The sequence below is a fragment of the Enhydra lutris genome, unplaced genomic scaffold (assembly GCF_002288905.1).
Source record: "Enhydra lutris kenyoni isolate GAN:26980312 unplaced genomic scaffold, ASM228890v2 scaffoldscaffold1, whole genome shotgun sequence".
NCBI classification, from domain to species: domain Eukaryota; kingdom Metazoa; phylum Chordata; class Mammalia; order Carnivora; family Mustelidae; genus Enhydra; species Enhydra lutris.
In genome coordinates this window covers 47,618,941-47,640,194 of record NW_019154085.1, presented here as the reverse complement: position 1 = coordinate 47,640,194, position 21,254 = coordinate 47,618,941, and the positions used below count along the sequence as shown (strand labels likewise).

Genomic DNA, 21,254 nt, shown 5'->3' with positions numbered 1-21,254 from the left:
CTTTCCTAACTTGTAAGGTTTTACTACCTGTTAACCAGATTCAAACCCTCAGGTCCCAAAGTGGGACCCTCACGGCAGTGGTGCCTCCAAGAGGATGGATCCTAAGTGGGTACCTTTAGTGGGGTCTTCACCCCGACGCACAGCTGCCCCAGGAGTCCCCCTCCTCACCAGTCGGTACCCTGGTCTCCCAGGGATGACAGGAGAAGGGCTGGGACTCGTGCCCTGTCCCTGGTGCCGCCCCCCTACTCCAGGAAGGGGAGGCGTTTGGGTTGCTTTTCCGGGAACTGCAGGGCATACAAGCGGGCCATATACTGAAGCTCGGGAGTGACCATCCTCTCACACATCCGCTGTGTCTGCTCATCCAGGCCCTGCCTGAGGTTGTAGCCCAGGATGTCCGCCTGGCCCGACTGGAAGGGGCGCAGCTGGGGGTCGGCAATCTGCGACTGGTTCTTGGCCACGCCGTCCTGCAGACACCGCTCCCTGAGCTCCCGCCGCCGAGCCCGCAGCCGCGCCACCTCAGAGCGCAGCAGCCGCGGGCCCAGCTCGGCATGCACGCGGGCCCAGAAGCTGCGGTTGAAGTGCTGGTAGAGCTGCCAGTCCAGGGCGCACCAGCGCTGCGCACGCGCCCTCCCCGCGGCCGTCAGGGGGGCCACGCTGCGCGCGCTCCGCGAGTTGAGCCGGAAGGCCACCACGTCGTCCAGCCGCCAGCGCAGCGCGCGCCGCAGCAGCACCATGGACTCGTCGAAGTGCTCCGCGATGAGCACCAGCTGGAATTGCCGTTCTACGTCCGCCAGGCGCGCGCGCACGTAGCCCTGGTCGTCGGCGCGTGCGTCGTTGTCGAAGCCCAGGTCGAACCACATGTTGTTCCTGGCAAAGGCGTTGAGCAGGCCCACACTCTGATTGTAGTAGGTCCACGGGGAGGCCAGGAAGGCATCCAGGCTCTCCGCATCCCTGAACGCAGGGACGTAGTCTTTGTAGTAGGTGAAGGCGGACTCCAGCTGGAAGACGGGGTTTCTGATGATGGAAAAGTAGAAAGTGTCGTTGGGCATGACTTTCTGCACCTGTGTGGAGACCCAGCAGGAAGGGCTGGTAACTCTCAGGATCCCTGCAGCAGCCCCGCACGCAGACGTCCCCTCCCACAGCACAGGAAGGATCCTGAAGCATCTGAAGTGGGCCCCGCCCTTCCCTAGCGCCTCCAGCCCCTGCTCCCCCGGCGCCTTTGGAAGGCCAGTCAGGGGGAAACCCCACCAAGGAAGTGACCGCTACACTGAGATGCAAATGACCTAGAGGAGGAGATGTGAAGAGTGTCCCTCAAAAATGGACCCTGGGCAAAGGTCCTGAATAGGAAGAAGTAGAGGGGTTTGGGAAGCAAAAGCAGGAGTCCAGAGAGGTAGGTGGAGAGGGCGGCAGGCCGTGAGGGTACCTGATTCCAAGAGCAATGACAGCCAACTGTCTCTGGGGGAGAGGAGCAGGGTGCGTGGATAGCCACCCCTGCCCCCAGGTGAGGCTCTGGCAAGGTCTGCAGGTACACACATCCACAGCCTTTGTCCCTTTGGTGTCTTGGGCACAACCAACCCCCAGGGTCATACTCGAAGGCACAACCCCACAGGGAGCCTGGGACCGGTCCTGGCCGGTCCTTCCACTTCCACCCCTCCTACCCACGCCCCACACCTCAGGCAGGTTGAACCTCAGGTGGTTGCCCATGATGTTGAAACGCTGCTGCAGGCCTTGGGGCTCTGAGCTCTCCACGTAGTGTGCCAGGAAGAGCCAGGGGTAGCCCAGGTGGAAGCTGGAGCCGGCAGGCAGGGCCACGGACAAGTTGTGCGTCTCAGCAAAGCGGAAGAGGATGTTGAGCACAGTGCTGCTGGCCGTCTTGTGTGTCTTGAGGAACATGACATTGACGATGGGCGGCCCCTCGGCCTGGCTCCGGAGCAGACTGGGAGGAGAGCATGGCCACTGTCATCCAGGGAGGGTCCGTGGAACCCCCACCCAGCGCGACCCCCAAACCATCTTCCGTCACCAACCTCTCCCCAGTCCAAGATCCCTTGCCCCACACTTGCCCTGCCAATGATACCCAGACCCTGTGCCTCCAACTGTGCTTCCTTCCACTCACCAAGAGACCCCCAACGCTGCAACCCTGGAGGACCCACCGGCACAGACCTGACTGCTCCCTAAGTGGCCACATCCTCTGTCCCCCCACATACCACAGGTTGGGCCCCTGGGGCCCTGGCACCCCCTCTCTGGCCCCCAAGTTCCTGTCTGGTCCCCAGGGCATCCAGCATGGAGCTGGCCCCGTGGACTGGACCCCACACCCAGAGTTTCTTGGCTGACATGTCACACAGGGACCAGCCAGGCTGACTGCAGGGCTGAAGGGGATACCGGTGCCCACTCTCATTGTCCCGTGATGGCACCCGGCCCACTGTGCCTCCAGCCTGCAGTGACAGGCACCCCTCCTGCCCCAGTAAGAATAACCCTTGATAGTGAGGGACAGGATACACAGGCATGTGCCAGCCCTGGGGACAATGGGAGGACCAAGGGAGAGACCCAAGGAGCTTTGGTGCCCCCTGGGGAGATCCAACCAGAGAGGTGGGGAGGTGGGGAGAGGAGGCCTGGAGCCACACCTCTCAGCGGCCAGGCAGAAGCACAGGGCCTGCGTGAACATCCCTGCAGACCCTGGGCCTCACAGAGGATGAACCCCAAGCAGGCAGGGGAGCAGGGGACCTGACCTTCCTAGGCCCACCCTGGACCCTAGCCCTGCCTCCTAGTACCTTGTCACCCTCTGCACACAGCAGCTCCACCCAAGACATGCCCACCCCTGGCTCACTCCCGCCCTCCCTAAGCCTTGCCCAGAGGTGCCTTGCCCAGAGGCCTGGGCAGCTTGCTGCCCGCAGGAGACCCTGGAGGGCTCCAGAAGGCTGTGGATCCCTAAAGCGAAGGGCCCACCCCTCCTCTCATAGACAGGAGAAAGCTGAGGCCCCGTGGGGAAGCACAAACTGCATGATCACTAGCCAATGCAGAGTGTGACCCAGAGGTGGGCAGGCTGGGGTCACAGGCCCTGCCCCGGGAACGTAGAACTCACGGTATAAGCAGCCCCATGTCCATGCGCAGGATGCCAGCTAGCAGGAGCATGGTCAGAGCCAGGAGGAGGACAGCCTGGAAGCACCTGTGGGGCAAAGGAAGACCTTCAGCCCTCAGTCAGGGGCAGGGAGGGGCCGGCACAATCTCTGCCCCTCCATCCACCCCCCCATCACTGTGTATCCATTCCTATGGAGAATGTACCCGCACCCATCCCCGGGGGGCCCTGGGGTGGGGGAGCTAAGACCCAGGAAGGGCCTGAATCATCAGACTCTACCCCCCTCCTGGGCCCCCAGCTGCACTGGCAGCAGCTCCGCAGTGGCTCCAAAGCCAGGAGAAGCTGGGGGGCAGAGGATGGAGAGGGGCCAGCTGATGGGCCCTGAGCAGGGTCCCCTGGGAGACTGCGGCCTGACAGAGACTCATGAGCTCACGTACCCCCGGGACACATCAGGGGAGGGGCTGAGAGGTGGGACATCCTGTAATTCTACCCCTGGGGATGGGGAGGGGCCCCATGAGAGAAAGAGAGGCCCTTTGGAGGGTCTGCCTGCATACCAGGCGCTTAACAGGTGGGCTGGAGGCATGGGTCCCTCCCAGTCCCTGTCACCCAGGGGAGATGCTGCAACCAGATCAGGGAAGAGACAGGACTGGGGCAAAGGGAGCCCCATAGAGTCAGGTGGGGACACCCCCTTGTCCTGCCATCCCCAGGACAAAGGAGCTGCAGCAGCACCCTCCCACCCCACCCCACCCCACCCCACCCCTGCTAGGTGTTCCCGCTAGGGCAGAGCACCGAGGAAGCACTGGACGGCAAGCGAACTTGCCATAAGGGGTCCCCCTGCCCCTCCCGACCCTGAGGCCACCTGGGTACACAGGGGGCGAGGCCTGGGAGGGACAGGAGGCAGCAGCTGGTCTCCTTTATGAATATTACTGGTGTATAGGCCACCCCAAATTCACACCCCCAGCCTGAGCGAGCCCCAGCTCCCCACTGGGGTGTCCAAAGGCATCAGAGTCATCAGGGTCCAGACTGCAGCTCCTGATATGCCTGCCACACCCCCCTTGTTGGTCAGCGGTTCCCTCCACCTGCTCTGGCTTTGTGGCCCCATGAAGTGCCTATCTGTCCCACCTTCAGCCTTGAGCCACAGCCGCTCACCTCCTGCACGGCTCCCGAGCCCATGGCAGCCTGTTGCTCCAAGTCCACGTGTCCCTGCCCTTCCATGGGCAGCCCACTCTCCCTCAGCAGCCCAAACAACCCTTGCATCCAAAAGCCCAGTGTGCTCAAACCCACACCCTTAGTTTAAAAAGCTGACTCTCAGGGATGCCTGGGTGGCTCAGTCATTAAGCGTCTGCCTTTGGCTCAGTCATGATCCTAGGGTCCTGGGATTGAGCCCCACATCGGGCTCCCTGTTTGGCAGGAAGCATGTTTTCCCTCTCCCACTCCCCCTGCTTGTGTTCCTGCTCTTACTGTCTCTCTCTGTCAAATAAATAAAATCTTAAAAACAATAATAAAAATTAAGTAATCTTTAAAAATCTTGAAATAAATTAAATAAATAAATAAATAAATAAAAATAACTCTCCAGGCCAACTCTCCAGGTTGCTCCTCTCTCCAGCCACCCCCTTCCTCTAGTCCTCACACATCTGGCCTCAGGGCCTTTGTGCATACCGAGGATTTAGCTGCTGCATGCCTCACCCCCAGCTCCACTGGTCTCTGCTCCATCCTCACCTTCCCCAGTGACCTCCCCAACCCTCCTACAGGAGCTCTCACCACCCTCACTGTTTCTCCCCCCAGCCTCACTGCTACCTGGAGGGGTCATGTATGCTTCTGTCTGAGTATATAGTCTGTAGTGCCCATGAATGAGTAAGCCCCCTCGGTCCCTGGAAGAGAAACAGCATATATAAGTCACATTTGCTGAGTGAATAAATGAAGCCAAGCAAGCATTCTCTCCTCCTGCTGCAGACTTAGCAATTTGGGACAAGTTTGAAAGGTGTGGGAGCAAATCTTTTGGAACAAAATGTCCTGAGACCCATAAGTGGAGCTACCAGTCAGTGGCTGGAAAAGGAGTCAGACCTCAAGGAATTGCTGTAGCACACATTTTCATGTCGGCATAAAAATGCCACATCACTTAGCTCCTTGGTCCCAAGAATCAGAAAACAGTGGTGGATTTTCCTCATCAATCTAGAAGTCTGGAGAGGGGAGGCTGCTGGTTCTGGCAGACTCAGCCCCACCACACTGAGGATGTTGACATGTCTCTTTTTCCAGGTTTGTTGCCTCATGGTCACAAGATGGCTACCAACCTCCAGACATCACATCAGCAAGAAAGGAGAAGGAAGAAGGGACAGGGCCAGCCATGATAAAGAGCCAAAAAGCCATCTAGAAGCTCCTAGAGAGCCTCCACTTCCATCTTGTTGGCCAAAATTCATTCACATGGTCACCTCCAGCTACAAGGGGGAGCTCAGAAAGCATTTGCCAAGTGTTTACAACTCTGTGGCGGGGGGCCAGGGAGAAGGTGGTGAGTGTCTATATAGCTCCATTTCTATAAATCTATGGGAATGCTGGGGGGCAGCCAGTGCCCAAGCTGGGCCTGCTCACAGAGGCAAACATGTCTATGAAAGAAATACAAGTGGCTGCCCCAGATGTGGCCTGGCTGGTGGCCTGGGACCCATGTGGCCAGGCCAGCAGCTGGGGCCCTTCGCAGTCCAGGGCTTCCCAGCAGTCAGGCCTCTGTTCGTCCCAACACTGGGATGGCTGGCACCTTCCAGATGCCAGGCTCTTCAGACAGGATTCATGAGCCGACAGCACTGGGCATGGCTGCAGCCCACCACGGGCACACAGCAGCCCACTGGGAAAACCCCGTCTTCAGGGCCTTGGGCGGTCCATGTCTCCGCGGGCAGTCCGCATCTCCCGTAATTTTCCCGGCATGTGATAGATAAGTGTCCATTACATTGCTGCCTGTTACTGATTCCAGCCCATCAGCGCTGAAAACGTCCATCTGCATCAAGGTATCTTCAGCCGTGATTTCCAGCAAGCTGACCTGCAACATGGCTACTCGAGAGAACCACGTGGACCTCCTCACTCCACAGCAGACAGCATCGCCCCACCCAGCTCACCAGAGCCTTGCCCTTGTGCAGACGTGAGCTCAGGTGGGGAGAGGCAGGGGTCTTTTATGCTGGGGTCAGAATGCTACCTGGACGGGCTGCAGCCTCTTCGGAGTCCATGACCTCTGCCACACCCTGCACGTGGCCTGGCCATCCGACAAGTGACCTATATGGTTTAGTGGACTAATGACTAGATTCCTTCTGCGTCCTGACTTCTTGGAGAGAGGAAGCACCTACAGAGACCCGACTTCACCGGTGACGACACAGGGCTTGGATTCTGAGCTCTGAGAGGGGTGACCCGGTTGAAGCCACCCAGCCTGACCGCTGCCTCCAGGACAGGCGGCTGCCAGGTCCCTATCTGCAGACACACCCAGGAAGGTTCCACAGCTGTCCTTCCCAGTTGGTTCCAAGTTTTCACAGCCTTCTTCAGAATACTGTCCCCTCCCATCTGCTTCCCAAGGACACAGATACCATGGAGTAGACTCCTAGCCTCTCCTGGACGGGATCTGCAGTCAGAGGGTGAGTTCCAGACTTCCCTGTATTTGAAGAGGGAAAAGGACAGAGGGGTCTCTCCAGGAGCCTAGTCCGGGGCCTGAGTCTCCCCAACAGGCTGTGCCTGGCAAGGGCAGACTGTCTCATGGGCTCCAGCCACACAGAGGACCAACTGGTACTAAGGCCTCTGAGAAGAGGGAGTGGGGCTGAGGGGGCTCTGCCATGGGACACTTGGCCTTTAGGAGGTCAAGTTGCAGGTCATGAGAGGATTGGATCCCACACGTGGACTCCAGAGCTTAGCATCTGGACAGGACACAGGGAGGAGCTTCCTGCTTGGACAGGGGTTTTTACAGAGGGCTTTACAGGGTACATAGGAGTGCGACAACCAGATGGGGAAAGCATTCCAACCAAGGGGAAGTAGGACTGAGAAGCTGGCCTAGAAGAACCGGACAAGAGCTGGGCACCTCCATCAGGGCAACAGTGGAGCAGCAGGGAGACCAGACTTGGGCCTAGTAGGACACCCCTCAGCCTTCCCATGACACAAAGGTGGATTGGTATGGGCTGACTGCTCAGTGGTGAAAGGTGTGTCCACGTGCCAACCAGGGAAGTGGAGAGGAGGGGATGGCTGGCCCGGTCACAGCCCTCTGGCCCTGAGTCCGAAGCAAGGAAGGCTCACCCCTGCACAGCTGTGGCCAGCACCCCTCCATCCTGGGGGAAAGGAGATGACCGATTTCTGCAGAAAACTCTCAAAGTTTAGGGGCACCTGCGTGGCCCAGTCAGTTAAGCATCTGATTTCGGCTCAGGTTATGGTCCCCGGTCCTGGGATCGAGCCCCCACATTGGGCTCCCTGCTTGGTTGGGAGTCTGCTTCTCCCTCTGGCCCTCCTCTGTGCTCTCTCAAATAAACACAATCTTTTAGGAAAAAAGGGGGGCTCTTTAAGTTTAATAATAAAAAAGTGGGGTGTCTGGCTGGCTCAGTTGATAGAGCATGTGACTCTTACTCTCGGGGTTGTGAGTTCAAGCCCCACACTGGGTGTGAAGCCTACTTTAAAAAATAAATAAAATTAAATAAAATACAAAACACTCTGGGAGGTTAACATAATTCCCAAAGGAGAATCTTTAACTAGAAAGTCAGTTTTAAAGTTCAAATGGAAGGAAATCATATAGTAACAGCCAGGGAAATTCTAAGCAATAATGAGCAGGAGTGCCCAGTCTATACCACAAGGCCCAGAAGATCACTCTCTGGAGCTCTTTGGGGTTTGTGCAGGATGGAAGGAGCCAGGGGGGTGTGGGGAGTGAGGTGGCTTTCTGGGCAGGGGGCAGAGGGAGGCACGGCAGATGGCGTGAGCTCAGCTGGCCAACTCCAGAAAAGGATTGTGTTGGATTTCCACCTCACCCCATCAATCAGAATCCATGCCACACGGGCCGCGTTTCAACGAGAGCCCAAGGCTGTCCCTCACCGTCACTGGTGTCCTGATCGGTACCACCTCTTGGGACCCCTCAGTTAAAACACACAGCACACTTGCCCAAGGAGATCGCATCCTGGGATTGATCCCATAGTCACCACGGCTCCCTGACCTCAGCACCCCACCTGCTCTATGCTGTGGAGTTCCTACCGGTGGCTGTCGGCCACTGGGCGGAGGGAAGTCACGTGCCTGGCCTGAGACCCCCACCAGGCAGCAGCAAGGAGGCCTGTGGCCCAGAGCTGTGTCCCCCCATGGCCCCCACTCTCCCCGCCTGGGCAGCCTTCACTGCAGCCCAGCTGGGGACGGAAGGTGACACGCACCGGCATCCTTCCACGTGGAACAGTGCCAGGACTCCAGGTGAAGGACATGGCCATGGTCCACAGCCACGACATGTCCCAGGGAGAGGGGCAGGTCGGGTCAGAGCAGAGCCGTGGTGGAGAGGGTGGAAATCAGGGCACCCCAGAAGCCCAGGAAGGGAGATGAGGGGGTGCTGGTGACGAGAAGATGGGGACTTTGCTACAATGTTGCCATCCCACAGGAAGAACTGTGCCCTCCTCAGTCAATGGCCGACCTGGGAGCTCTGCACCCAGCCTGGCTGTCTCCACATCTCCACAGGCTCCTGAAGCACGTATCCTGGCTTGCTGGCTCTCGTAGCCGCTGGAAAAGAGAGATTTCTCCAGCTTCCATTTCTGGGCACTTGCCACTAGAGGAGAAAACCACCTGTTTCACAGTATGACGTCACTTCCGGTCACACCACCGATTTACCATGCATCACGGTCTTGTCCCAGAGTTCTGGTGGCCCTGACTTGGCATCCCTGCCATCTGGGCTTGTCTTGGGCTCCTCCCAGCCCAGGCCTGGAGCCAGCCGCATCTCTAAGGAGCCTGGTGTCCTACTGGCAGGAATGGTCTTCAGGGACCGTCCTCTGGGGGCGGCTCAGAGAAGGTGGTACTTTCGGGGCCCTGTCGGGCAACGGAGACAGAATCCCTCATGAGCTCACATGGGCATGTCCAGCTCCAGTTTCAGCTAAAACCCCAAGCCCACAGCTCTTTGAAGGAAACTTCTTACAGGGTCTCGTCCCCTTTCCCGCACAGCAGTGTGGTCTCCAAGTCACAGGAGATGGCAGAACTGGGGTCTCCCATCCTTACTCATCTCTCCACCCACAGTGCTCACACGAAACCAAAGCGAGGCCGTGTCTTGGCATCTTCCGTCCCTGGTCCATAAAGGCAGGAGAGCCCACTGCCAGACGGGAGCGGGGCCCCAGCTGGACGTGCATGATTCTCAGGGGGCCCGGGCACCTACAGCCAGTGAGAAGGGACAAGCTTTCCTGAACCCCACAGGGCCGTCCTTCGGAAGGCCACACCCTGGTCACGGGGTCACACAGTCATGGGCTCTTGCACTAGTCCAGTCATTTCCGCCGAGCCCTTCCCCTCTCCCTGCCCCAGGAACCTAAGTGCCAAGGAGGCCACAGAGGTTCACAGCCCGGACAGGACAGTTCCAGCGCCAGCTGGTCTGCAGCCCTGCCAGCTCCCTCAGACACCGCATTATCCCGCCGCGGACAACTCCCTCTGCCAACACCACGTGTCTCCTGGCCCCTGAAGCATGGACTAGGAAAACTATGGCACATGCTGCTCATCTGTTACAGGTTCCTGCATTGACATTTACAATCGCCCCTCTGGTCTTGAGGCAACAGGAATTTGTCTCCATTCTTCCAGTTGTATGATGAAAACAAATGGTCCTCAGAGAAATCCGTTGGTTTCTAAAGAGAGGATCCTCTTTCACCAAAAGGCCCTCTGGTCCAACACCCACAGGGTCCGCAGGGTCCTGGGTTTTGGAGCCGCCAGGGGGCCAGGTGGCCAGGCGTCAGGGCCACAGCCGGGCCCGCAGGTGGGCAGTATGTTCTGCCAAGCAGCTCGACAGGGACCGAGCCCCTCTGTGGCCTGTATGTGTCCTGCACACAGAGCGTCCCACAGACGCGTGGTCAGCATGAGAGCCCAGTGCACGGGCAGTTTTAAATGAGGACATTGTCTGGTACATGAATTGCGTCAATAAAACTGTCTAAAACGATAAAAAATAAATTAAAAAATATTCTTAAAGAGCTCAGCTGCCAAAAAAACTGAAAGCTAACAATTGTGGGAATAAATAAATACAGCTGGAAATGATCACCACGTGACATTGCTTCCAAGGGTGTCTGCCAAGCTGCCTTTCCTTTGGCGGTCGGCTGCATGCTCAGTGAACTCCATCCAAAGGGTCTCAGACCTCCTGCATCTGGAATCACCGGGGAGGGGGCTCCAGGCCCCATGTCCAGGCGTGTGCCTGCCGCCCGCCTCAGGAATGCTCGCGAGGCTGCTTCCCAGCAGTGGTCAGGGGGCCAGCAGGCTCTCGGTCAGGCCTGCTGGAGGGGCCACGGCATTCCAGACCATGAAAACAGAACTCCTGCCACAGAGGCCTGAGAGCCAAGGCTGTCCACCAGATGCGGCCCTGGTCCGGTTCTGGTGGGGCGCAGGGAGAGCTCAAGGCCCCCAGGCCCCTGAGCCCCAGATGAGTAGCTGATGGCGGGGAGCGGGGAGCCCCTGAGCCCCAGGTGAGCACTCCAGGTGGGTCTGCCCTCAGGTCACTCGGGAGAGTTCTCCGGTGTCTGGGTAAGAACCAGTCAAACAGCTAAAGTCACGGGTCACAAACAGGGTTAAGACATCCCCACTCCCAGCTCCAGGAACTTCTGGTTTCACTGAGCTTGTTTACTATGTGGGAGACTCACAAGGGTTTTATGGAAATGGGATTTTTATATACAGGATCTCTCTCTCACACACGTCAATCTATCTGACCAGCTCCTGAAAGAGACAGACATCCGCCTCAGGGGGACTGTAGACAGACACAGGACCCAATGTCTGCTGGTCATACAGTGGCCAACCAGTTTTAGCCAAAATCTAGGGAAACAATACTGAGCCTTATCTCAGAGCTGACAAGTCAGCTCCACAAAATCCACAACCACCTGCCCGGCCACCCTGTCTCTATTCCCTCTCGGTGGCCCCACAGCCTGAGGAAAGCAGAGTGGACTGTCCCCTCTGCACCCCCACACACAATGGTTGTTACAAAGCCCTCTGTCTGTCCTCTGGGCCTCCAGACACAAGCATGGGCTTTCTTAGAACACATTCTCCCTCAGCGCACCCGGGCCGTAACCCAGAGCTCACATGTAGGGTCCAGAGTTGTCAGATAAAGCTTCCCCCTCCACCGTTCATTCTTCACATGGTCCTCATTGAGCCCCAACACACTGCTGAGCACAAGGACAAGCCAAGGGGAGCAGGTGCAGTGGGAGCCTGGAATTAGGGGGGACCGAGGACAGGACTGACCATTCCTCAAGGCTCCCTCCCCATGGCCAAACACTTGGCCTGAAATGCTCCCCCATCAGGAGACCAGGCCCCGCAGGCCCCCTCCCCAGCTCAGCAGCCTGAGAACCAGCAGTGAGGAGCTGGCCTCCAGTGCCCCCCAAGACGGATCAGTGTGAGGCCAGCGCCGAGCTGCCCAAGGTCTCCCCGAGGCTGGGGCCAGCTCCCAGGGCTGAAGACTGTCAGTGCCAGGTGGATGGAGGCCACAGGCTAGGGAGTCGGGAGCACAGAGCCATCCATGCAAAAGCCAAATCAAAAAGGAACAGGGATGGGGTGTCAGACATCCAAACTCAACATCTCACAAAGAACAGAGGGGAATATGGGCCACCCTCCACCCAGGGGCTCCTTCTAGAGAAAGAAAAGAAGGCCACATCGTTACTGTCTGCTGGACGTGAAGAGCAGAGACACAGCCACACATGCCTGTCCCTCCACCCACCTCCCGCTGCCTCCCTCCCTCCCGGACTGTTGAAGCCCATGGCTTCACACCTGAGTCAGGAATAATGGCCGTGCTTTGACCAACAGAACATACCAACGTGATGCTGGGAGGTTTCTGGGGGACCCATAAAAATCTTGCAGCTTCTGCTCCCCAAAAACACCCCCAAAGACGGCCCCCCAATGGGGCTGCAGTACTTCCAGAAGAGAAAGGCCACCTGAAGCTTTGAGGTGGCCCAGCCAGGAGCCAGCGAGCGAGGCCATCCAGGGCCTTCCAACCCCACAACCACCAGCTGAACACAGCCCCTAGGGATACACCAGGCAGGACCCCGAGAAAGAGCATGGCATCACTTCCAGTGGCTGGGTCTTGCATCTCTCTGGACTTCTCCCAAACACCCCTGCATCGTGCTCAACAGCTCAGGTTGTTGCTGGTCTAGCTGTGAGCAGCACCCATTTGCTGGGTAGTCAATTCAGTGGGTCACCCCCTTGGGGCAGGGGCATGGAGCTAGCACTGTTAGAGAATAGAGTAGAATAGACATAGAATACAGTGGAAAGGGATGGGGTGGGATGGGGTGGGTAGAATGGGATAGGATAGGAGGCGCCTGGGTAGCTCAGTTGGTTAAGCATCTATCTGACTCTTGATTTCAGCTCAGGTCTTGATTTCAGGGTCATGAGTTTAAGCCCCACATTAGGCTCTACACTGGGCATAAAGCCTACTTTAAACAAAAAAGAATAGGATAGAATGGAATGGATAGGATGGGTTAGAATAGATACAGAATAACATATATGACAGAGTAGAAAAGAATAAACAGAACAGATTAAAATAAACATGGAGTAGACAGACCAGACCAGAAAATGCCTGAGAGCAATCAGCTGTGGAAAGGCTGAGTGCTGTGCTGTGACACTTGTCTTCACGCTGACACATAGACTGAATTGTGTCCTGGGCAGCAGTCCTCCCACTGTGAGAACTGTGAGAACACAGTTCACTATCGCTGCGAGAACACTGGTGCTCCACTATCCCACAGCAGGTGCTATCCTGCCTCTGCCCCCATCATGCTTAGTCTGGGGAGCCCCCATCCACTGGGAGGGCTGCCCCAGGCCCAGGAGTCCCGGTCTGTGTGGGGAATGTGCAGGCTGTGGTCTCTCCCCACTTTTCCTGGGAGTCCCACAAGTCCTGGTACAGCCTCTTCCCTGTGCCCAACCCAGGTGATGGGAGACGCTATCCGCTCTGAGGGGCGGGCTCAGACCCTCCTTCCCTCCACTCTGGCCAGAGCTGGGGTGGTGGTTCCTGGGTGGGTGAGCCTGGCCTGGCCCTGGCCTGGCCCTGGCCCTGCTTGGCTGCCCTGGCTTCCCCCACCCTGCCTGGGGAGGGGGGATGAGCAGCCACCACGCAGAGCCACACTCCCCCACCCCACCACCCGCCTGCCCTCCCACCTCCTAGCTTGTCCCAGCCAGCTCTCAAACGTGCAAGGACAAACACTAAAGTTTGAAAAACAATTGTAATCCGCCTTGGGGCAGAAAGGAAAGGGACCCCCTTCCTTTTGTCAGAGTGCGGACTTGGAAAACTCGTAATTGTGAATTCCCCATCTGTACCCTTGAGATACGTGTATAGTTCTAAAGAGCTGAGTAGATTCTTGCCAGTCTTCCAGCCTGGGAAAACGTTCATCCTGCTGGGGTGGGGGGGCGATCAGGCTGTCAGCTGAGCCCCCGTGTGAGGGCATGACTCCCAGGGGATTCCATGTCCAGTCCCTTTCACACTGAGAAGGACGCCACACCCCAAGGCCCCAGGCCAGCAACTTGGGCCAACAGCCTGGTCTCTGAGGCCCTTGTCAGCCTGAGCCTCCCACACCAAGCTGAGCAGTTCCATGAGCCCACAGCCCACCAGGCCAGCCAGGAGGACACCCCCCCGGAGCCAGGCCCTCCTGTCAGAGCCCCCTGACCCGGCCTGCACCTCCCATCCTCATCGACAGCAGCCCCCTCAATAAATCTGCTGAAGCCTGCATGCTTGCTGCCACTGTGGGCACGGGGTCCACATAGCCAGCCCCTCCCCTGGCCCCGCATACCCAGGAGACCCACTGCCTTGGGGGGCCCTTGGCAGCGCCCACCCCCCACCAGTAGGAGCAAGCCGGTCTCCACCTGACAGGAGCAGGTGGGGGAGGGGCAGGCAGGGTCTCCTGGTCCCACCCACCCCCCACACCCGCCCCGAGCTCCCAGGGTGCCTGCAGGGGAGAGGCGGCACCAGGTCGCTCTGGCAGACCCCATGGACTGTGGCCTCTGGGGCTGGACACCTCACCCCGTGTCCACTAGCGCACTGTGAAGGCCCCACCCTCAGGACCACTGCAGCAGCCACCAGGCTTGAGTCTGGAGGGCCAGCGGTGGTGGCCTCCCCCTACCGGGGCAGGCCACCCCAGCAGGCACCGGTGGGCAATAATGTTGGGAACATAGGACACAACTTGCAAAGCACTTCCCATCTGTCCTTCACAGAGGCGTCCATGGCTCTGAGAGGCCAGCAGGCTGTGAGCCAAGCCTCTTCTAGGGCCAGGAGTGGGGACAACACGACCTCACAGTCTTCAGCCCTCCATGCTCCTCCCACCCTGCTCCTGCCCAGGAGAGAGGAGCCCCACAGGGTACCAGCCACCGAGATCAGGATGGCCACATCTCCAAGCTGTGGTCAGATGCTAAACACAGTGCCTTCCAGAAGGCGTGGCCCTGTCTGTTCCTGAGCCTGGCAGGAGCTCCGCCCTAGGGCATCTTCCAGATGGTTCTTTCCTCCGTCTGCCGTGCCCAGACCCACACAGCATGCCCCCTCCTCCAGCAGGAGCTTCCAGGAGACCAGCACTGATGGCCCAGCCTCCCCGGGGTCCCAGCTAGCCGGCTCAGCGGACACCTGTCCACGGCTCAGTTGGGGATGCCCACGGATGGGCCAGCACTCTTGCTGTGGTGGGGGTACAGGACAGCTTTCAGGCAAAAGCCAGGCTTTTCCCAGGAGCATGATGACCTCACCGGACCACGACTGGGGCATCAGCCCCAAGCCTGGCTCCCTCTGGCCTCCACGCATGCCCTGTCCAGCCCATTTGTGGCCCCCACTGCCAGGCACCAGCAGACTTTCCCCAGGGCTCCCTGCGTGTCCCCCCACTACTCTTAGATTTGGCCCCATGGGTCATATGCCTCCCAAGGGGTCACACATGGGGACACACACGGGTCACACATGGGGTCACACACGAGGACACACTGGCCCCATGGGCAGGACTCCTCGGGGCTCAGCACTCCAGGGGCTCCCTGGTCCCCAGACACACAGGTTTTCAGGGGCCCCCCCATGACACATTCAGGGCCAGGACTCAGAATTTGGGGGTTTCCATTCTGCCATCCAGAGACTCCACCACCTAGGGCTGGGGTCTCCGGCAGCAACAGGATTCTGCTGGGGGTACCACCCACATCTGGGCTTGTCCCGAACCTTGGGGCAGCTGAGGACGGTTTGTGCCTTCGTACATCACGATCCCGGAACTCGCTGAGAGAGGGAGGTCTTGTCTCTGCTCCAGGCAGCTCCTCACACCACCCAGGGCCACTGGATACCTGCGTGGCCATGTCTGCCCAGGGCCATCTGCTCCCTGTGCCCGGAGCCTCTGAGTACCCACCTGGCCAGGCCCGTCTGGGACTGTCCCCCTGTCCTCAGGGCCATGGCTCAGCCCACCTGTCAACCAGCCAGGCACACTGGCCTGCATGGGAAGAGCCTCCAAACATTTGCATAATTCAAGGAAAATAAACAAGAAGTTCTGGACAGTCCATGCCTCTCTGGGTGTGGGAATAGTAAGTGAATGTGGCCACAGTGACCCAGGGCGCCCCTTCCTCCTGGGGCTTCAAGCCAAACCAGGGAGCCTGGGACACACAGAGCAGCTGTGGCCCCAACCCTGTGTCAGCACGGTCACCTTTGGTAGGACTAAGACACACCATCCTGCTGCCCCACCAGGCAGCCTGCTTCCTGGGTTTCCCCCTGGGGTTCCCTCCCCTTCCGTGTAACCAGAGGCCTGGGCACCAGTGGGGCCCGGGCTTGGCCTCTAGCTGGCAGAGCAATCCTTCCCAAACCTTCACATCTCCCCCTTACAAGCACGGTGACCCCATTCACCTCCACGGAAGAGGGACACCTGGACCCTCCCCCCTTGGCCAGCTCCTAGGCGACCCCCTGTCCTCACCGGCGGATGGAAGTCATGTCTTCAGAGATGTTGGTCATGCTCAAGCCCAGGGCCCACAGGGAGGCACCCAGAGGCACTGGCTTCTCCCCAGAGCATGTGGGATGAGATAGAGAAGGAAAATGCAAAGCATTTCCAGGCACACCGACCTCCCCTCCACACCTAAACTGCGTGGAAAAATCCAACTCCTTCTATGTCTACAAGAGAAAACAGCACTTATGACTCAGAGCCACACCCTAGAGGGGACTCGCTCTAAGTCCCTGGAGCCCCCAGCGAGGGCCCTAACACACATGCGGGGAACTGGCCGGAAGGGTCAGGGGCTCAGGCAGGGACGCCCCCGAAGCCAGGAAGACCCATGCTGCAAACATAGGGTCTGGCCGTGGCCCGGGGACTGAAGGCCTGGAGGTCCCAGACTCCTAGCCGCCGCCTGCCCAGGCCTTAAGCCCAGACACGGAACTGTCATCCCCTGAGCTTGAGCCCCGTATTCCCTCAGAGCCCCAGGACCCAGGAGGGGTCACTCACAATCCGAAATGAAGCCCCAGCCGGTGAGTCTGGGGCATCATAAGAGAAAAAAAGCCCCAGATCTAACGACTTCCTTTTAAAGACACAGAATAACTTCTGCCGGGTCCTCAGACCACCCAGGAATTCAAGACATGTTTTGTGTCTGTGCTGCCAACACCCCCCAGCTTACCTGTGTGTGCCCCCCGGCAGGGGCGGCATGCTGTCTGGGGCCTGCAGTGACGGCAGGGGGCAGCTGGCAGGCTGGCAGATGGAGCTGGCTCTCGGCCCCTGGGCACAGGCACTGGGCAAACCGTGAACTTCCCTCCCCGGGGAGCTGGCCTGTGGCTCAGGTGCAAGTGAGGCCACACCCTCCACCCTGCGGACGGCTTCAGCCTCCGCTCTCAGGAAGATCTGGACTTTCCTGGGGAGCGGCGGGGGTGGACAGTCTCCTCTCTGGGCTCACCCCCCAGGCTGCGCCCTGCTCCCCAGGCTCCATCCACCAAAGGGGGGTTGGGGGCATGGGCAGCTTCCAGGCCCTCTGGACCCAGAGCTCAGGGTGAGGTGGGAGGTGAAGACAGAGGTTCAGCCGATCCCCCGGAGGATGAATAAGGGAAACAAGATCAAATTCAGACCGATTCTCCTCTCCTGCTTCACAGCTCGCTTTATGCTAGGGGAAGTCCAACTTGTACGTCTTAGGATGGAAAAGAACTTTAGAACAAGGACACTGCAACGCGAGATAGAAATACGAGTAGAGAGTTACTGTATGAACGTTCAGTTCAGGAAAGAAGTAAACATGGTCTGAAGATGAAGGACAGACATGGGCGGGGGGAAGCGTCTGCAGCTCTCCCACGAGTGCTACATCCATCAGAGGACAGAAACCCCGGAGGAGCCAAGGAGGCAGGCTCGGTGGATACCCCTCGCCACACCGGCCACCAGGCACCTGCAGCTTCACGCGCCCAGTCAGCCAGCGGGCAGCAGGACATCACCACCCAGCCCGGCCCGTGGGCCACCTTCCCACCGCTCATCCCCCCCTCCCGGGCCAGCTGAGTCCCCACACCATCCTCCCTGCTGGCTGGTGCCTGGCACATTGATTACGTTGAAAAGGCGGTTGGGCCAGTGGCTTCGAGGAGGAGAGGGGTGCCGTGGACGGAGGCCAGGTTAGGCTGCTCCCGTGTCCTCTGCTGCTGGGCCTCCCATCCCCGGGTCAGCCGGCAGGAGCATCTTGCCACCATGCACACATTATCACACAGGACTCCTGGGTCCAGCTCGGAGGGCAGGGAGTCTGCACCCTCAGGACAACCCGCCACTGAATGGGGTGGGGGGAGGATGAGGTCTGCTGCCACCCTCCATGGGGCTCCAGGAGGGATCTCTGTGGAGCCAGGGCAAATGCCCGCCCCCGTGCTCATGGGTCTGAAGGAACTGGGGCTCTGCCCTCGAGGCCGCCACAGGTTGGACCTTTGTTCTGGGTCTGAGCAGCTGCCCAGACAGCTCTCTTTCCAGGAGAGTCACAGGGAAGCCAAGAGCACACCTCACGCCCCCACTGCAGCCCAGTCCCTACAACCTCACAACATGAAAAACCACATGACAAAGTCCAAGGTCAAGGGGAAGGGTGTGGAGTCACGCAGGGGAGTGGGAAGCCCCTCCCCATAGGGGGCCCTTCCCGGAGGTGGCAGTGATCCGTGGGACATCCTGTGCAACACCCCCAGGCCCAACCCAGGTGAGAGATGTCACTGGATGTAGACCAGGTGCCCGTGAGCCTCCTGTGGCCCTAGGGAGGGTGATCGCAGAGGGACGGGCCTGGCCCGGGCCCTAGACAGACTGTGGGCCTTCCTCTCCTCTGTTCCTGAGTTCCCCGTGCAGTCCTGGCCACAGTGTCCCCTGTCCACCCCCACACCGGGGAGCCTAATCCAGAGAAGCCCAGTCCTTCCTATAGCACAGGGTCTCCTCTGTTTCCTTGGGGTCGGGATGCAGGTGCCTATCTGGCTGCCCAGGAAGGGTTATGGTGGGGCCAAAAGACCAGGGCAAACGGCCGTCACTCCAGCTTCAAAAGGTCCTTCATCCACCTCAGCAGGTTCCCGCCCCCATCCAAGAAAGCACGCTTCTGGCTGACAGGGCACTCATCTGTCTGTCCACTTCGAGATGGAAAGGAGTCCCCAGGTGGGCACAGGGCCAGGACTGTCCAGCACGGACACCCCACCTCCCTACCAGCCTGGGCCTCCAATTTTGTTTTTGCTGGAAACGATTCCCTTCCCCCTGACATACTGTCCCTGTAACCCTGACTGTCCACCAGCACCCTGGGTGGACACTGGCTGCCCCTCACAGAGCCAGAATCTCTGACGGGTGACAAGCATCCAGCTCTATCCTGAGCGACCCGAAAAACCACAGAGCTGCCGGAAAGCCTGTCCCTGTGGTAGCCCCGGACAGTGATGGGCGGGGCTCAGGGTCCAGGGTGATGCAGCTGGAGGCACCAGGTGTCCAGAGCCATGAGCCCCAGGGGGGCCCTATGGGACCAGGCCTTGGCCAGGGGCTGGGAAGCCAAAGTGAGGGAAGAGAATGAAGGGTGGTGCAGCTGAGCTCAGGGAGGACAGGGCGAGGATAGACCATGGGGTGGGGAAGGCGGGGGCTCCAGGAGAGGAGACGTCCATGGGAGCTACCCTGGGGACACGGGATGGCCAGGACACGCTGCGGGGTGCTGGGACATGAGCCCACCCTGCAGCGTCATCACGAGGCTCTGAACTTGGGAGACCTGGCTAGATGACCCTTTCTTCCACCTTTCAAGGCCTAGCAGATAGGGCAAACAAGGGATGGCACCCTGGAATGCCCCTGTCAAGGCAGTGGGCTCAGTGAGAGGACAGTGTGCTTCTTGTCCAGCCCCCACACAGGCCCCCCACGTGGGATGGATTTTTCCCTGTGCCCCGTGGCCAGGCAACCACATAGGCAGGACAGGGCGGGGCTGGCCAGTCTCAGAAGGGGTCCTGCTGCTCCTCACCTGTGATGCCCCCATGAGCCCCAGTGTCCACTCTGACAAGGGCCTGGGATGGAGAGCCCCACGTCACCCCACAACAGGCTATTCAGGGGAGGCCCAGGGGGCAGCGTGGATGTGGGTGCCCAGAGACACCCACGGCCTCCCCTCCCCACTCACCCATGCCTGCAGCCTAAAGTCATGATCCAATGGCAGGTGGCGGCCGACTCCACCTGGACACACCATGAACCTCTGCATTCCCTCTCCCTGCTCCACATTTAAGGGGGACACTGCCTCTCCACCCGCTGCCCAAACCTAGACTGTCATTAGCTGAGAGTCACCTCTCTGATCCCTGCATTTACAGACACTAGGGCCCAGGGGCATGTTTCAGCAGTTGGGGTCCCTCTCCCCTGGCCCCAGGCGGGAAGAGTGGGCTATCCACTGTACCCCCAGTTCGGATTGGGGCTGGGGGAGCAGAACGGACAAAGCAATGTGACATGGAGCCTCGGCAGCCCAGCCCCAGGGACGGAGGGAAGGAACCATCGTGGTGCCAGGCCATGGGCTAAGACCCCAGGAGAGCAGGGTCTGCTGGGGTCTAACTTACACCCAGCAGGAGGATTCCAGGGGACACTGGGAGCAGGTGCAGTGCCCCTGCTGGCAGAGCCACAGCTGGAGGGCCCAACGGGCACTTCCATGCTGCCCAACTACAGGAGGATCCCTGTCCACGCTGCCCTGGCCTGCCTCACAGGAGGGGCCATCTGGCATGGGCAGGGTGCCTCCAGCAGCATGGGCCTGCTCCGACTCCTGTCTCCATGCTGGACATGCAGTCCAGTCCTGCCGGGGATGGACAGACATGGAGGCACGCCCTTCTTGCTGGCCCAGGGCTCAGGGGAGGGAGGGCCAGGACCTCTGCCAGCAGACCAACTGCCTGCCAGTGTCCACAGAGCAGGCCTCCGGGGCCCTGGCTTTGAACCACATCCGTAAACAGGAGTGTGACCATGCCCCGGGGAAGAGTCACTGCCCCTGCCATGTCTCTGCTTCTGGGGCCAAAGGCGAGTGAAAACTCAGGCAGCCAGATCAGACAGGTCCCAGCCCCATGCCTCCACACCCCCTCAGACCCACCTGCCACTCATCTCCCTTGCTGTCCAGGGGCCCATGGCCACTGGGCCCAAAAGCGGTCTGGGCCCTGCACACTCTGCCCAGAGATGAAAGGATGGCATCTGACTGGGCCACCGTCCCATGGAGCACCTAGCTTCTTACCCATGGACCAGAACTAGCAGGAAGGGGAGCCTGGAGCCAGACCTACCCAGAAAGCTCTCTCCTCACACACCCCTGCATAGGAGCTTTTCCAGAAACCTCACAGTGACTCTGGGTGTCCCCACAGGGCAGGGGGCAGGATATGCCAACACCCATGGGAGGCTTGCCCAGGGACCACTATGAATCCAAGACTGCTGGGGGCGGGGTCCAGCCTGCACACTCCTCCTCAGCACCACAGTGGACAGGTCATGTCCCCACCACCTACCTGGCCTTTCAAGCCTGATCCTTTGGCAGGACAAGACCCAGCCTGCTTTCCCCAAACCCTAAGGTCCAACAGGCCTCAAGCCTAGGATGGCAGGTGGTATACCAGGGAAGAGTAGGGTGAGGGAGCCCACTGAGTGGACCCTGG

The 21,254-nt window shown here is 59.4% G+C and overlaps 1 protein-coding gene across 1 annotated transcript; it reads right to left on the bottom strand.

Moving 5' to 3' along the window:
- Window positions 1–242: 242 nt before the first annotated feature.
- Window positions 243–14,432, bottom strand: LOC111142979 (galactose-3-O-sulfotransferase 2). The gene is made up of 4 exons (XM_022496355.1): window positions 14,332–14,432; window positions 3,080–3,163; window positions 1,672–1,936; window positions 243–1,061 (listed from the first exon to the last, which is right to left on the bottom strand). The coding sequence occupies exons 1-4, from the start codon at window positions 14,430–14,432 to the stop codon at window positions 243–245; spliced, it is 1,269 nt and encodes a 422-aa protein (XP_022352063.1).
- Between the last annotated feature and the right edge of the window lie 6,822 nt (window positions 14,433–21,254).

Bases quoted from the DNA above. Each gene is read 5' to 3' on its own strand.
- LOC111142979 (XM_022496355.1), bottom strand. From the start codon at position 14,432: ATGGACGCCTCTGTGAAGGACAGATGGGAAGTGCTTTGCAAGTTGTGT. The intron at 3,164-14,331 runs GTAGGGGGAGGC...TTTGCCCCACAG, and splicing joins TGCTGGGGTGGCCTGCCCCG to GTGCTTCCAGGCTGTCCTCC. The intron at 1,062-1,671 runs GTGTGGGGCGTG...GTCTCCACACAG, and splicing joins TGAGGTTCAACCTGCCTGAG to GTGCAGAAAGTCATGCCCAA.